At 32.5% G+C, this 17,036-nt stretch overlaps 1 protein-coding gene across 1 annotated transcript; it reads left to right on the top strand.

The window, feature by feature from the left end:
- The first annotated feature begins 6,759 nt into the window (after positions 1–6,759).
- On the top strand, positions 6,760–13,330 carry LOC113513440 (venom serine carboxypeptidase-like). The gene is made up of 9 exons (XM_026897432.3): positions 6,760–6,997; positions 7,531–7,786; positions 8,870–9,044; positions 9,533–9,645; positions 10,599–10,766; positions 10,964–11,131; positions 11,615–11,874; positions 12,481–12,609; positions 13,051–13,330. Exons 1-9 carry the CDS (start codon positions 6,972–6,974, stop codon positions 13,244–13,246), a joined length of 1,491 nt encoding a protein of 496 aa, XP_026753233.2. The 5' UTR covers positions 6,760–6,971; the 3' UTR covers positions 13,247–13,330.
- Positions 13,331–17,036: the final 3,706 nt, after the last annotated feature.

Raw genomic sequence — 17,036 nt, 5'->3', positions numbered from 1 at the left:
AAAGAGACCATAATGCTAACGGTGGTCCAACAAAGTATTAATATTTTTTTAATATTCATTTACTTACAAATTTTATAAGTGTACGAATACTTTTTGTTTGTCATTATTTGCTTAGTTAACGTAAAAATATTTTTATGTTGTATAATTTTTTATATTAAAAAACAAAAATTATCATAAACAAAGTGCGGGAATGTTAAAATATTTAAAAGTATTGATTTAAATTAAATAAATAAAAGAAAGTCTATCAAATTCGTATTTTTTTTATTACTATCATACTTCATTCATAATCTCAGGCAATATCTCATACGTTAATTTATTGTTCAAGTCAAACGTGGCGTTAGCTAGGTAAATCCAATACCTGACACTGGCTCTATTGACAAAACTTTCAAAGTACGAAGGGTTCGAGTTTGGGTCTTTTAGAAAGTTAAATATGTCCACTGCACACTGTTTTTTTTTAATATTTTCTATTGTTTCATTGAATTTCTGTAAATAAAGAGGTACACGATATTTTAACCAATTTTATACATAATAGGCAGAGATAATTTATTATTTTTATTTTACGTATCATCATCATGTCAGCCATTATCTGTCCACTGCTGAACATAGGTCTCCCCCGTAGACTGCTACGTAACGATCCTTAGCCACCTGTATCCACTGACTCCCTGCAATGTTTATTTTACATAGTACATTTCTAATTACATACTGCAGCTTAGTCAGCGTGAATTAGGATAAAATATCCTAGTATAATAGGTATATAACTATTTTTAATTACTATTTTACATTTGTGTACATTTTTTTCATTCAAATCCATCTGATGGTTTAATCGTGGTTGAATAATGAATATTGAAACAATAAGGAATGGTAACTCACCTGCACTGTTTGTTTTTAAATTATAATTATATTTTTTTTTTATATACAACTTAGAATGGCAAATAAGCTGATGGTCCACCTGATGGAAATGGTAACCATCACCCATATAGACATGAGCAGTACCATAGACATAACAGAGTATACTGTTTCGCCCATGATACCCCCCATGCGTTGCCATTCCTGAGGACTCAGGTGTTATTCCTCTGTACCCAATAAATTCACGCCATATCCCACCCTTCAAACCGAAACACAGCCATGCAAATACAACTGCTTCACGGTTGAAACACGAATGGGACAGAGGTACCCAAGCAATCGACATTTGTACAAAGTCTCCCTCTGGTAATGAGGATGACTAATGAGGAAATTTAGTTAAGAATAAAGTCTACTGGTTAGTTGGCTCATCATAACTAATTCTTAAGAAATTAATGACTTTGATTTATCAGGGGTTTAGATCGACCTGACATCGGCATGAAATTCAGTACACCCTTAATATGTATTTATAATAGAGATTTTTTTATTTCGGTCAATCTACTTATTCGGTTATTTGAAAGAATTGCAACTATAAACAACAATACGTATTTTGTGCTCGTATATATTTCTTTTAATGGGTTTATTGAAAAAATAATGGAATCTAAACATCGGTAACCCCACCCAATTGCGTTATATTTGTTAATTGTCTTGTTTATTTTCTATATTGTATAGTGCAAATAAGGTATACTCGTTCATTCAGTTACTCATCTAATATTCTTTGATATCGAATCTAATATACGTATCCCATTATGCATAAAAATATCAAATCTCTCATAAATCTATTTTAGCTATTGAAGTGTTGTCTTTTTCTTTTACACTGAATTGTTAATTCGAAAGACAGTGACAAAAAATAGACAAGACCTAAAATAGGTATGCAGGAGGTTTTAGTTTTTATGAATAAAAGATATAGAATTTTTTTTTTGTAAAGAATTCTATTTATCAAAGTCCGCAATATAAAGGTCCTTTTTGTAATTTGGGTAGGTAAATTAAACCAGCCATCCAAGTTTAAGGGGGTTTTAAAATAATATAGGAGGGTTTTTTACTTTCAAATTTTGTAATTATTGGAAAGTTATTGTTTCTACATTGGAATAGATAGGACTACATTACTGAAATAGACAAGCCTGTATTCGAAGAAACAGAACCGGGTTGAAGAAGCCAGACTTGTCTTGGAATGAAATGAGTACCTAGAAACATTTATTTCTATCCGCCAGCTCCTTTTTTATTTAGATACAACGTTTTTAACGTTATAGGTACCATTAAAGCTATTTAAATACTAGTAATGTTTAACTGAAGTAAGTTATCCGTTTAGGCGTAATAAAGCCTGAATAGCTTTTAACTCCTTTAAAGTTATCGAGATTTACTTGGGACAAGTTTCGGGCCAAAGCAATGCTACCATTGTTTATTAGAAGCGTTAATAGAAGACAACCCTTGTACATGTTTTCACCATTTGCAATCAAAATGTTACACTAAATAAAATATTAATGTTATTAAAATTTTAAAATAATAATGTGAAAGGATTAAATAATTTGGTATATTTTATGAGATTAATTTAAACAACTAACCAAAAATAGAAAAAGATTATTTTTAATAGTTTTGACTTTTTTTTTTCTAATACAGCAGCCAAAGTTTAAATAAAGGCGTTAAAAATGTGTAATATAGTATAAGTAGATACTATTACAATATTAAATTTATAATGCGTAACAAAATTGGAGTAAAAAATAAGCATATAATTTCATACTATAGCATAATTTTAGGATTACCTAAGAAAATTTAAAAACTTTTTTATATTATGCTTATTTGGTATTACTAAGGAATATCATATATATGGGTTGAAATTAGGTTAACGTTTTTCCATCCCTCGACTTTTAAGTTTCCTTGGCCTTTTACGACGTCTACGGGAAAGGAAGGAATGGCCCATACTATGCCGAGACCACACGGTGAAAGAGAGAGTAACAAGGAGTTATACTCAAAGACACTGTTGTATTTAAGATCATTTTTGCCTGGCCCCTAAGATGCAGAGATATGTTTTGCTGTGTTTGCGCACAGCTGAAAACTTCACTCGGATGCTGGACACCGTTGACCGCTTTGACACCCACTCAGTTTGGGCACCAAACTGGGTGGTTACGACCCTAGATTCTACAGCCGATAGCTTGCAATGAAAGTACTTGAATAACTGTTATCTCACTAGTACTAGACTATGTATACCTACCACTACTAAAATTGGAGTGATTGGGCAAAGACTCGTTCTTTTTAATATATCCTTAGTCTGAGTTCATAAAATTAAGAAAACTCTTCAGATAACTACTACTAATCAGCGGGTCTACCATGAAATGAAATTCCGAAATTTCGGACTCAATTTCGTGTTTTTGTTTATAGCAAAATTGGACCAATAAATGGAATTTAACATTTCGTTTATCATACATCCTATCATAAAAGTCCAAAGGAACAATATTTTAACATTTTTAATATTTCCAAACGGCATGTATTATGTAATTTTAACATCAAATTTGTGTTTCGTTTGGTTCCGAAATTTCCGAAAACACTTCATGGTAGGCCCTCAGGAGTCTAAGGAATAAAAACGAAAACGTGACAAAATTCAGTTACGGAATTTTATGTTATTGATTATGTTCCATACAGAGTATATCAGGTTTTTATAACTTAACCCCACCGCGTTAAACTCACATTAGAGTGGAAAGATTCACTGATTACAAATATTGTTTCTGAGTTATTGTTAAATTTCGACACAAAAGAAGACTGCGCATTGACTATTGATTATCATACCATCTAAAGTGTAATACCTTCTTTTTTAATATTAAAAAAATTTTAAACACTAACTATCCGGTCTGATTTGTAAAATTTTATCTATCGTACGATTTGATAGAATCTTCATAAATAATAAATATGATAGATGAATAGTGTAGCTATCTATATTTGAAAGAAATTTTAAATCGCTTGAGTAGTTTTTAAATTTATCCATTGCATAAAATAAAATAAACAAATGAATAAATCTTTGCTTTTTATAATATTAAAACTTACAGATGAAAGTGACCTACAGGAATTTCAATATTCTTGACAATTGAATATTTGAAATATTATAATTCATATTCCTCTAAATCGATTCCTAAAATCGATTATTATTTTCTTATAAATCCTAATCGTATTAGATAATAATAATGTATCTAATTTGCTATGATTTTATGAAAGTTATTCTATTTGATTTCCCCTCGATTAATATAATCGAATGCGGAACCTTCACTGTGTATACTAAATACCTTACGAACGATGTCATTCCGAGAAATAGAGTCACTCAGTGTATTTGATGCAATCGTCCAAATTAGATACTGCTATAAATTGATGCGATCGTTAAAGTTAGAAAAAATATATTTTAGATTATAGAAATTATAATAAAATACTTGTTAATATGCAAACGTCATAGAACTTGTTTAATTAAAGAAAATGTATCTAATTAATGCGGGGGTGTTGAACTCAGCGATGGATAATTCACACTTAGAATAATATTTACAGCCTGGTCGGAACTTCTTCAACTGATCATACCGATGGATCGGTTGAAATTTTTATTCGTGTGAAGGTGGTGCCCTTTGCTGCCAAGAGTTTCTAAGCTGCCATTCTAAAACATGAAATTATTTAAACAAAAAAAAAACATTTGTTCACCAAGGATGAAGAGAGGGAGTCAGCTCTCATAATGACCAAACTTACCATGATTTCAGTCATCGATGGTAATGATGCCAGAGTCCTGGGACTAGTTGCCCCCCGGTGTTGAAATCGAGGCAAAGGAGCTGTCCTAAGACTCTCACCAGAGTCCACCTCAGAGGGTTGAGAAACTTACGTACAGTAATATACGAAAGCCTCTAACATAACTTTTTAGATGGAGGCTGTATATGCTCTCCGTAGCATAGAGCAAGTGATAATAATTTTAATTATCATAAAATTCAGAAATTTAAAATTAAAATCTCCAAAACTAATTGAACTATAACCATTTATAACGTGTTTCTCTTCTGATAAGAAGATAAGTTAATTGAATTTTTATTTTTTATTTTTTAACGGCTATCAATTCATTATGGAATATTTAAAAAGTTCTATAAAAAGTTTTCATTATAATACTTATTACACTATCATATCTCAACGCCAAGATCCTTATGGGATAGACGAAAAGAACTGACGAGATAAGATACCAATATCCCAACATACATAGCTTGCTCCATCCACTTCATAAAAATATTTTTAGATTAGTAAATGCATCCTTCTATTTTCTCTTTGTAGGTATATAAGTTTAGTCAACTTTTTATTCGACGTTCTAGTACCTGAGCCTTTATTTATTTTTAAGTCTGAACCAAAGTAATATGCAATATTTTATTTCTTACACCTGATTGGCATTTATTCGCTTACGTACTACTGTGAATGTTGTTTGTCAACTGTTATTCTACTATCTAGTTACTATATCTATGCAATAAAATGAGAGAGCATTGTCCTGGCTCGGTGATTTTATTTATTACCTTTCGTTTTAATATAACTAACTCGACATCAAAATTTTCTCACCAGTATTAGGTTTACTTATTGCTTCGTTGGTAAATCGAATTATATCAAGTCATAGTTATACTAAGGTACATAAAATGGGATAACTCCGCCATTATATATTAAATCTTTTGTGTTCAATATAAATTATGTATGATAAAGATTTTACAATACAATGGTCCGTCTTATAAGGTCGATTCATTTAGGTCCATTTCAGCATTACGTGTGATTCTATTACACTTTACAGATACTACAGATTTTTATAGATACGGTGGTAGATATTTCAATATATATATAATAAAAAAAATTAGTTGACTGAATAAGATTATATTTTTTTCTACCATCCATTAAAATATTAAGACCTCGGGATAAACCCGTCCGAATTTTAACCGTGGGAAATTCTGTTGTCACTTGTATCACGGTAAGTCCTTCGTAAGCTGTTCAGTTAGTTCGATCACGTACCAACTGTATCGCATCGATGTTTACTTACAACAAATATCCTAAATATAGAGCAAATCACATCTGAGAGCGTGCAAGAATCTATCGTGAATGCCGGAGCGTGGGAGCAGGATTATGTTAAACAGGTCATTGGTACCCTATACCTGTTCGCTGTTTATACACAGGTTGAGTCTATACACTCTTAAGAAATATTTATAATTTATAAAAGTAACTTAAATCGTAACTATTTTAATCATTCGATAAATATTGAAAAATAATTTTCTTATTTTAATATTATTTTGAATGTATCCTTAAATATACACATTGTTCATTTATAACAATTAAACATCTCTATAATAGCAGGAAATTTTGGCTGTTATAGCAATGAATTTTCAAAAGTATACATTTTATGATTTTTGTGATATATTTTAGTTCCGATTTTTTTATATTATAAGTAATAAATATTATTTATATTGAAGTATTCATGTAAAATTAGATGTCAATAATTTTCAAACATAAAATTAATTAATACACAATTAATAAAAAACCTAAGGACCTGATAGGTATACATATAATAAAAATGTATTTACTATTTATTATACTTTATTAAATCAGTTTTTTATAAGAAATTATTATTATTTATATTATTATTGTTTTACTCTCTCGACCTTGACCTAGGAGACCGCAATCGAGATCGATCGACACGCAACTATCTTATCATTTATTTTAATATCAATGAGGTAAAGACGATTCTTATGAGATAAGATTGTATACAAACTATACCAGATAGTGATAAACATGGTGGTTAACACCAAATTATTATTAGAAAATAGTTTAATATGAATTCTGTTCTTTGAGCAGTGAAATTTATGTTTTACAACTAACTTTAATTTCTGATCATTTCCTGATTATTGACGTAAACATATTATTAAGAGCAGCCTGTATACAAGATCGAGATAAATCCAAGTTCAAGGCGCAAGTGCAAAACGAGAGCCGCCGTAGTATAGAAGGTTCCTGGCTAGGACCTCGGACCATCATTCCGTCTTGGAGGTCCAGGGGAACAGGTTGCCCAACTAGTTTCACCAGTGTCGTGTTACAACATGTTACGGCAATGGATACTGCTCTTGTAAGTTTTATTTTCGATTATAATGTATACTATTATATCTAGACCGCTTTAAATAAATTGAAATATAATAAAATGTATGGGAATTATTTATAAAAATATTTGTAATTTTGTACATGTTTTATTTCTGTGAAAATATATATTTTTTAATAATACTATAAAGTTTTAAAACAAAAATTAAAATATTATTACTCTAGCTATTTATTTTATACAAAGTTCATAAAAATGTATAAATGTATCATACTCAATCGTTCCTAAACAACACAACAGAGCTGTATAAAATTTGTTACGCACAGTGGACCATGTCCTGCATTAATGTACAATTTATTTTTATCTTTATTTATGCAGGCAAAGGTGCGGGATGTAAATAAATAAAAATATAAAGTGTAATATCAAATTGAAAATGTGTCTTAATACATAAGTAATTACATTCATAATTTACTTTGTAATTGTGCGCGTGTGACTACCAATATTTTATATTGATGAGTGATCACGACTAGTCTCTACTATTAATATGATAATTTTGTTTCTAACAGATTTGCCCACCTTGTGTCGTGTAGTGGGAAAAGTTCCCCGCCAGAACTTCCTTATGATGAGGCTCCAGACCCAATCCTTTCGTTCATGGAACGAACGTACACCACAGGCAGAGCTAGAGCCACTTTCGAGGCTGGTTCCCCGCTGCTTCTCACGCCCTTCATTGAAGAGAAGAAACTTAAAGAAGCCAGAGAAGCAGCATACGTCGACCCTGACTATTTATTACCTGATATGGATAGCTATGCTGGATATCTGACGGTATGGGGTTATCTCTGTTAAATATTTTATATTTAAAAGATTTCAAGTAAGTTTGATGTTAAAAGTTTTAATGATATTTTGTCTAAAAAATAAGTAAGAATTTTCTGCGTTTATCCATATGTATTTATTCTTATTAAACATGGCTAATATTGGATACCACTTAGATAAGTATATATTGGGTTTCTATGGACATTGATGGTGGAAAAAAGGAGTTTACCCATATAGGTGTCGTTCATTTTTTTTATACGACTTAGAATGGCAAACACATGATGGCCCACCCGATGGAAAGTGGTAACCGTCGCCTATAGGTATGAGCTGTACCATGGACATAACAGAGTATACTGTTTTGCGCATGATACCCCCCATCGTATATCAGTATTAATTTCGATCAGGTTCTTCATTTCGTTATTACGTATTAAATAACCGTCATTTATTACATTCATTATATAGATATTGTAATTGCAATTGGCGTATATTACCCACCCCTAATACTTATATAATAATCATAAATCCTGGCTGCTCTGCAATCAATTAGACTGTAGAAGAATACAAATATTTTATTGTGATAATTAGGTTCGTTTAATCTTAGACATTCATCAGATATACCTATATAGATAAATAATATAATGATAGTAAATGAAGCCGCGATATATTCCCCAAGACTGCTACTAAAAATGCTGTACGAACAAACGTAGTATACCATCAAATATTACAAGTTAGTGAAAGATTATAAATACTGGGTAGTTCGCGGTCATATCATCTATCATTATCAATTATATCATTGTATCATTATCAGCTATCAACTGTCCATTGGTCCAACTGAACACAGGTTTCCCCCATAAGGGGGAGGGGAGGGGGGTTCCAGTAGTTGCCATGCTTGACAGGCGGATTGGCAACCGTAGTTAAGCTTTTGATGATGTTTTAAGAGGGATGCTGCTGTATATCCTTCGACTATTAAGTTCCTTAGTCGCCTCTTACGACACCCACAGGAAAGGTAGGGAATTCTATGCTGGGACCACATGGCAAATAATAGCTTATGTTAGTATTATTTTCAAAGGAAATTAATTATGAATAAATCTACAGGTCAACAAGGAGTACAATGCCAACCTCTGGTTTTGGTATTTCCCAGTGGCAGATAAGCCAGTAGAAGAGACCCCACTGATTCTATGGCTACAGGGGGGACCTGGCGCTTCTTCACTGTATGGGCTATTCACGGAAATAGGACCTTTTGTAGTAACTGACGACCATAATTTGGAAGGTAGAGAAAATATTAATAATAACTTTATATTATTTATTTATAAATAAATATAAATACATAATTTTTTACAGACTTCTTTTTGTTGGGTATATAAAACAATATTCGACATTTCATTTTTAAAAATAATCAGAATTTCTATAAAATTAAAAAGTATTAGAATTTAATTTTAGTATTTCTTAATAACAGTTTTAATTTATTAGAAGGCACATCCAAAATATACTTCGGTATCTTATTACAGTGTGTAATGTCCATTTTCATAAAGGACCTATTAAATTGTTGTAAACGATACTTCGGAACAGCAAGGTTATTGTATCTACTATTAAGACTATTGAGATCGCTGTTTTAAGAAACAGGGAGATTCTTGTTCTTATCTATCATCCCTCATTGGTGCTCTGCCAGTGTTTACCGACAGCGCGGAAGAGGTTATGATTACATTATCGTCCTTTAAAATAATCTATATCTACCTTACCTAATTGTTTTGTTTTCAGAAATTAAATATTCTTGGGGCAAGAACCATTCGCTTCTATTTATTGATAACCCGGTGGGCACCGGTTTCAGTTTTACAGACGATGACCGCGGGTACGCCACCAACCAAACTATGGTAAGAATGTCTTTAAACTATGTATATTATGAGACATATGATAGGTTGTATATAATTTAGTTTTCAGAGCTTATGTAGTGGTTTTTTATATTTAGACTTATAAAATATCCTGATTTAAAATGGGTCTGTTTAACAGTAAAAATATTGTTTCAATTTTCCAGCTAACTCTCTGGTAACACTAAATACGATTAGTAAAGAAAATGAATACGAGAGACACCGGTAGGCTCTCTGCCATGATGAATTAAGTGTCAAATATGTATAATACTACAGTATCATCATTATATCAGCCTTTAATTGTCTACTGCTGTATATAAGCCTCCCCTTAAGGGGTTTTGCCAGTAGTTGCCACGCTTGGCAGACAGATTGGCAATGACAGTTAGGCTTTAGAGATGTTTTAAGAGGGACGCTGCTGCCCATCCCTCGTTCTCCTTTAATCGGCTCTTACGACACCCATGAGAGGAAGTAGTGGCCTATTCTATGCCGGGATCCCACGGCCACTACATACTATAGTATAGATACTATTATATAATTAAAAGAATTCTTAAAAGTTATATAGCAAATATATACAATATGTAAGCACAGACAACACAATACTATATAAATTAGGAGTGAAAGTAACCAAACGCACATACTATATGTCATAATTTATAATAAACAGATAGTCCGCATACATATGTATATTTATAATTAATATTTGACTTCCCAAAAAGTCTGCAATGCTTATGTGAATATACTCGCATGAGATGAATTATGAAATTGGATGAAGTAAGAGGTGTAATAATCTATGTAAAAATATAAACCTTTGATACTTGGTTCTTTCGATATTCTGTCCCATCTCTCTCGTAGTAATATATCTATCAATGTTCATAAAAATATGTTTTAGTTATTTTTAGGACATCAGCTATTTATATTATATTATTGAATATAATTTTATGATTTTATTACACCACTAGATTGGAGAGAACCTTTACACAGGACTACAGCAGTTCATGACGATATTTCCGGAGTTGCGCAAGGCGCCACTGATCATTGCGGGTGAATCGTACGCCGGGAAACACATACCTTCGTTGGGAGTACAAATTCTGTGGCATAAGGGAGAAGATGAACCCATAAATCTTCAGGTATCTACATTTTATTATTTAAAAAAATAAATAGATAATTTAATTTTACGCGCAGATAACATAAAATGAAAAATCACGTAATTCCATTAAAAATCAATTAACATTAATATTGATGAAGACCTTTATTGGTAGTCGAAAGAAACTGTATATTTATATGACTTATCTACATTTCGATTCTTTATCTATTTTTTTAACAGGGTCTTGCAATTGGCAACGGCTTCAATGATCCCCTGTCACTGCAGAGGTACAGTTATTTCGTGCGAGAGGTAGGATTGGTTGATGACAAAGTGGCAGATACAATGAAAGACCTAGAAGCAGCTGTCACTCAATTTATAAAGGAGGGGGAAACGGTGAAGGCATATGCTGTAAGTATTTCAAAAGAATTCTGTAAATCTTACCATAATTAAATTTTTACAGGCAAATAGGTATTTCCTTGATACGAAGACGAAGACTCATCAAATCTAAATATTGTTCTACACTCAAGTAATTTGGCGTGCTATGGTAAACTAATATTACCATTTAGATTATTCTTCTGGTATTTCTTATATTCTTGTACAAGTATTTATAATCAAGCAATACTGGGGAATAGGCATTGTTAGTAATGGTGTCTGATAGGTCCACTATTAGCGATATATTATATCAGGTCGACTTTAACGAGGTTTCCCTGGAAACCATCGTAGGTTATTTTTGTGGAATTTGTGGGCTAAATGACCTGCTTTCGTCCTCACCCATCATCTCTCACTAGTCTATGCCATTAGCGCCGGCAAGGTAAAGAATATATATTTAATATTTTTTGATCAATTGTGTTTTTCCAATAATAACTTAATACTTTTTGTTTTCATTTTCAGTATTACAATTATCTACTACAAGTGTTTTTATCAGAATCTCGTCTCTCCAATTTATACAATTATCTCGATGATGACATAAGCTTGGAAGGAGCGTACATGGACTACCTTCAGACAACAGACGTCCGTCGGGCTTTACACGTGGGCAACACAAATTTCACCTCCATTGGGGTTGTGTATAGAAAACTCGTACCTGATTTTATGAGAAGCGCTAAGATGTGGCTCGAGGAGCTCATTGAAAACTACAGGGTCTTGCTTTACAAGTAAGTGCCACGTGACAGCATTTATTTAAAAATAATAAATACAATATTTCAATCGACTTCAAAAAGAAGATGATTGTAAATTCGGTTGTCTTTTTACGTTTGTTACCTCATAAAACCAATTGTATACCGATTTGGATTTTTTTTTATCTGAAAGAATATACAGATTCTACCCATAGATTTATAATGAAAAATGTCTACAATAAATTTCTTGTTGCTTATATTCGTTATATTATTAGTTATTTTAGAGATCTTATCAGTAAAATTTATTTGCTATCATCTTGATTTACCTTGATTGATTTGCTTTTTACTATGGATGGACGCAGTAACATTTCTTTTCCATTCTACTCTATCTCGCCGTCCATCTTTTGTTCTCATAATCCATCGAGATTTGTATTGGATTTTCCTCTTCCTTTGAATTCTTCTTTATATGGAGTAATATATAGTTTTATTCGCCACTTGTTTGAGGGAATTTAAAAGATAGGTTCTACCGTGTGACATATATCAGCAGTGATGAAGTAATGGGTAAATACTCGTAAATATAACTTGTGATGACTTATTATTACATTGAAAAATTTTGTGACGACCTGTTGAATGATTTCTTTTCAGTGGCCATTTGGACATAATTGTTGCGTACCATCCTTCGGTTAACTCTTACAACTCATTGGAGTTTTCTGGAACATCTGACTTCAAGGCCGCAAAACGGTTGCCGTGGTATCACGACAAGAAAGTTGCTGGGTAAGTTCTTATTAATTTTAACCCTATGAAATCATACTAAAATTATGTATAATGTAAACTAAAAAGGAAGGATGACAATGTTATAAATTTAAAGGTATTGTCGTCGTTTACTGCATCGTAACTCTCAAACGGTTGATTGATATCAATACTCATTTTATTTGAATAATGGCTTAGCGTCACATTCGAAAGAATTATTTAACCAATCAAATTTAATGTAAAAAAAAAAATACTGTGTCGATCCGGTCCAGATATTAAGTTGATATGATAGGCTCGAAAATTTTTATCAGTTTTCGGTCCATATTTTTTGTTTAGTTTTACTAATAGAACATTCTATTGAAAATATGATATAATAAATTCTCACTCTTATAGTACAAGCTTTGTCTAGTTTGGGATTTAATGACTATTCATAATAATATCTGTTGATATTTATTTATATTTTAGTTACTACAAAGTCGCGGGCAACTTAACAGAAGTAATGGTCCGCGGTGCGGGCCACATGGTGCCCGCCAACCAGCCCGCAGCCAGTCTAGGTCTCATCACTGCCTTCGCACGCGGTCTCTCCCTGGACGAGGACACCGGATCTCTAGTCACCGTGGAAAAAAAATCTCTGCGACGTCGTCCATTGCAACTAAAATAGTTAAAATGCCAATTATATGTGTCTTTGTATTTTTTCTTACAATAGAAAAATAACTTTCGTACCTAAATAAAATAAAGTACCTAATATGATGTTTCAGTGATTTAACAGTTATCCATTCACTCTTAATGTATTGGATTTAATCGTAATCGGATCAGTACAATTCTACTAAATGACAAGTAATTATTTAAAATATATATTAGAGAAAATAATTCATATAACGTTGACCCTTTTGTTCGCGCCAGGCATTGGGCTATTTAAAATTATTTTCAAGGGTGGTCTAGCCCTTAAAAAAAGGCGAATATGTACTGTCATATATCTGTGCCTCTAGTGAGAAAGGGTTCAATTCAAAATGGTCACTTTTCAGGAGAGCCAAAAAACTATTTTAAATAAAGAAAAAAAATTCTGCTGCTTTTATTATTTGCTAATTGAACAAGTCAATGATTGCATTTATAGTAATTTTTTCTCCTCTTTCTTATGAAATTGTCGGTTTTTGTGTAAAACCTATAGTTTTAAAAATAATTCTATTATACCTAATCACACTTAACAAAAATATTAAAATTATGATGTGAAAATAGTTTTAAGTTGAATTAAAACTATTTTATTGAAGTATTGAAGAAAAACAATGTTGTGTATTTTACGCTATAAAAAATAATCGCTATTAAATGGTGTAAAAGGGTTTAAATCGAACTGATTCATTTTACAAAAATAATTTTTGTAAAATATTGTAGTTTTATTTCTAATTATGACTTTTTTACCACAAATATTTTGTTAATTGTAGCCTTTTACATGTTTACTATCTCTATTGTTTTTAAAGATATCGTTACGATTCTTATACCATTCGAAAGAGAAAAATTTGCTTATTTAAAGTAGCCTAAAAAAGAAAAAGGCTATAACTTGAGTTATACCCTTTCTCACTAGAGGCACAGATATGTCTTTTTGAAGCTTTTTGGGGTGCCCACCCCAAAAAGGCAGGCAAATATACCATCTAAAATATACAATGACCATAGACCACCCAGCTCCCCTTTTTATAAATAGCTATGATGCTAGGTTTCTTGCGAGGTAAGCAGGCAGTACTAAGCATATATGTTATCGAAGGTCAACAGACTCTTTCTTCGTCCACCTTTTTACACTTATTAGTATGGTGACAAACAAGTATTCGGCCGATCTGATGGTAAATGAGGTTACCATAAATGTCACGCGCGCGTTTTCGACCCTTAAGAAAAACCTTATTACGTCTTTTCTGAAAAATCCCATACTGTAGTTTCTAGAGAAAATCTCGGCAGGAAGGTCATTCCACCATCTGAGAGTTTGCGCGGGGAAACTCTTCAGAATCCGCACTATCAGTAACTATTCTAATTTTTAGGGTGTAAGAATGAATTATTTCTTGATGGCGAGTGGTGAGATGGTAAATGGTATCTTCGTCTAAAAATATTTATTTAATAATTTCAAATTTGTGACTTTAAAATATATAAAATATAGTAACTCAGGGTTTTTTTTGATAGGTGAAAATGGAATGGTAACCCCACCTGCGCTAACGGTATATGCTGGTGGGGCACCAGTGAAGGGTGATCTACGAAAATGAAAACAGGCCAGTTAGCCTATCATGATGAATTCATCAGGAATTAACCATGATAGTTTCTAGGGGGAACCGCGTGGAGATCGACCTGGTTAGGTATATTGCTAGCAATGGGATTCTCAGTTTCCATTACTTATAATCCCGTTCCCTCCAGTATCTCAGGGTTAATCAACCCTAAGGGTAAGTTAAATCTTAAAAATATTTTAACACACTATTCACAAATTAATGGAAAAACAAATTTTTTTTTTTTTTTTTTTTATGCAACTTAGAATGACAAACAAGCTGACGGCCCACCTGATGGAAAGTGGTAACCGTCGCCTATAGACATGAGCAGTACCATGGACATAGCAGACTATACTGTTTTACCCATGATACCCCCCATGCGTTGCCATTCCTGAGGACTCAGGTGTTATTCCTCTGTACCCAGTAAATTCACGCCATATCCCACCCTTCAAACCGAAACACAGTCATGCAAACACAACTGCTTCACGGTTGAAACACGAATGGGACAGAGGTACCCAAGCAATCGACTTTTGTACAAAGTCTCCCTCTGATAAATGGTAAATGGCTTACGTATCGAATTTGCAACATGTGTATTGTAGTATACGAAACTCTTTACAAATACTGGTTTGTTTTTCTATTATTGACTTAAGATTTTGACATTCCTTTTCTAACTACTATTGTCTGTAATAATACCAATGTATCGTTATTTTTAGTTGAATTAAACCAATATTTCCCTATGGTCTATATCGTTTTGTATCAATTAATTCAACTAATAAAATACAACTAATTATGTCAAGAAAAAACCGTAACAAGAAATTTGAATCCGAGATGATATCGTCAACTCCAGGGCCGGCTTCAACAAGTTTGTCGCGTTACCTACGGCCGGAAAGATTTGAGTTAGATCCAAGCTCTACCGATGCTGATTTAGAATGGACACATTGGATATATACATTCGATAATTTTTTGTCAGAAAGTATTGGTGAGTTTACGGAGGAGCATAAATTAAAAATCTTGATTAATCACTTATCTCCCAGCGTTTATGTGTACATAAAAGAATGTAATGATTATGAGTCAGCTATTTCAATTTTAAATAATACTTACATTAAACAAAAAAATGAAATACATGCACGTCATATCCTTGGCACTCGAAAGCAGCGCAGTGATGAATCTATAGATCAATACTTGCGCCTACAAGTATTGCGCCTTGCGCCGCATACAAGTAAAATTAAGAATGAAAAAATAGAGAGATGGAGACTGGAACTGTCTTGTTTTAAATTTGATATTGTCTATCGACCTGGTAGACAAAATATAGTATCAGATGCATTATCAAGAGTTTGTGCTAGTACATTTTCACGTAAAAATTTATTAATTTATATCAACTGCACAATACTCTATGCCATCCAGGAATCACAAGAATGGCTCATTGGGTGCGTTCTAAAAATTTGCCCTATTCTCTTGTAGAGATTAAAGACATGACTGCGAGTTGTCCTATTTGTGCCGAGATAAAACCTAGATTTGCAAATAGCAAAGGATGACTTATCAAAGCTACTTCTCCATTTGAAAGACTCAGTTTAGACTTTAAAGGGCCGTTACCTTCGAATACTGAAAATAAATATATATTAACTATTGTTGATGAATTTTCTCGTTTTCCATTTGCTTACCCGTGTAAAGACGTATCATCAGGAACTGTCATAACGTGTTTAAAGGACCTCTTCTTTACTTTTGGAACGCCTCTATATATTCATTCAGATCGTGGTGCTGGATTTATGTCACAAGAATTTAAAGATTTCCTACTAAGAAATAATATTGCTTGTAGTCGAACTACACCTTACAATCCGGAAGGAAATGGTCAAGTTGAGCGATTGAATGGGACACTGTGGAGAACCATCCAATTATCTTTAAGATCCAAGAACCTTGACATACGATATTGGGAGCAGGTACTACCTCTAGCATTACATTCCATACGCTCTTTGTTATGTACTGCTACGAATGCAACTCCACATGATAAGTTATTATGTTTTCCCAGACGATCTGGTAATGGAATTTCTTTACCTTCGTGGTTAATGATTCCTGGCCCAATACTTTTGAAGAAAAACGTAAGAAAAAGTAAATATGATCCTCTAGTAGAAGAAGTCGAATTGCTAGAATCCAACCCAAATTATTCTTTAGTACGTTTTGCTGATGGACGAGAGGATACTGTATCTAATAGAC

The sequence above is a fragment of the Galleria mellonella genome, unplaced genomic scaffold, assembly GCF_026898425.1.
Source record: "Galleria mellonella isolate WM207_F2 unplaced genomic scaffold, CSIRO_AGI_GalMel_v1 utg93, whole genome shotgun sequence".
Taxonomy (NCBI): Eukaryota; Metazoa; Arthropoda; class Insecta; order Lepidoptera; family Pyralidae; genus Galleria; species Galleria mellonella.
The sequence above is the reverse complement of the archived record's forward strand: the minus strand, read 5'-3'. Positions and strand labels throughout refer to the sequence as shown.

Excerpts from the sequence above, each read along its gene's own strand:
- LOC113513440 (XM_026897432.3), top strand. The coding sequence starts at position 6,972 with ATGTTACGGCAATGGATACTGCTCTT. Across the intron at positions 7,787-8,869 it reads GCTATGCTGGATATCTGACG|GTCAACAAGGAGTACAATGC; the intron begins GTATGGGGTTAT and ends ATAAATCTACAG. Across the intron at positions 9,646-10,598 it reads ACGCCACCAACCAAACTATG|ATTGGAGAGAACCTTTACAC; the intron begins GTAAGAATGTCT and ends TTACACCACTAG.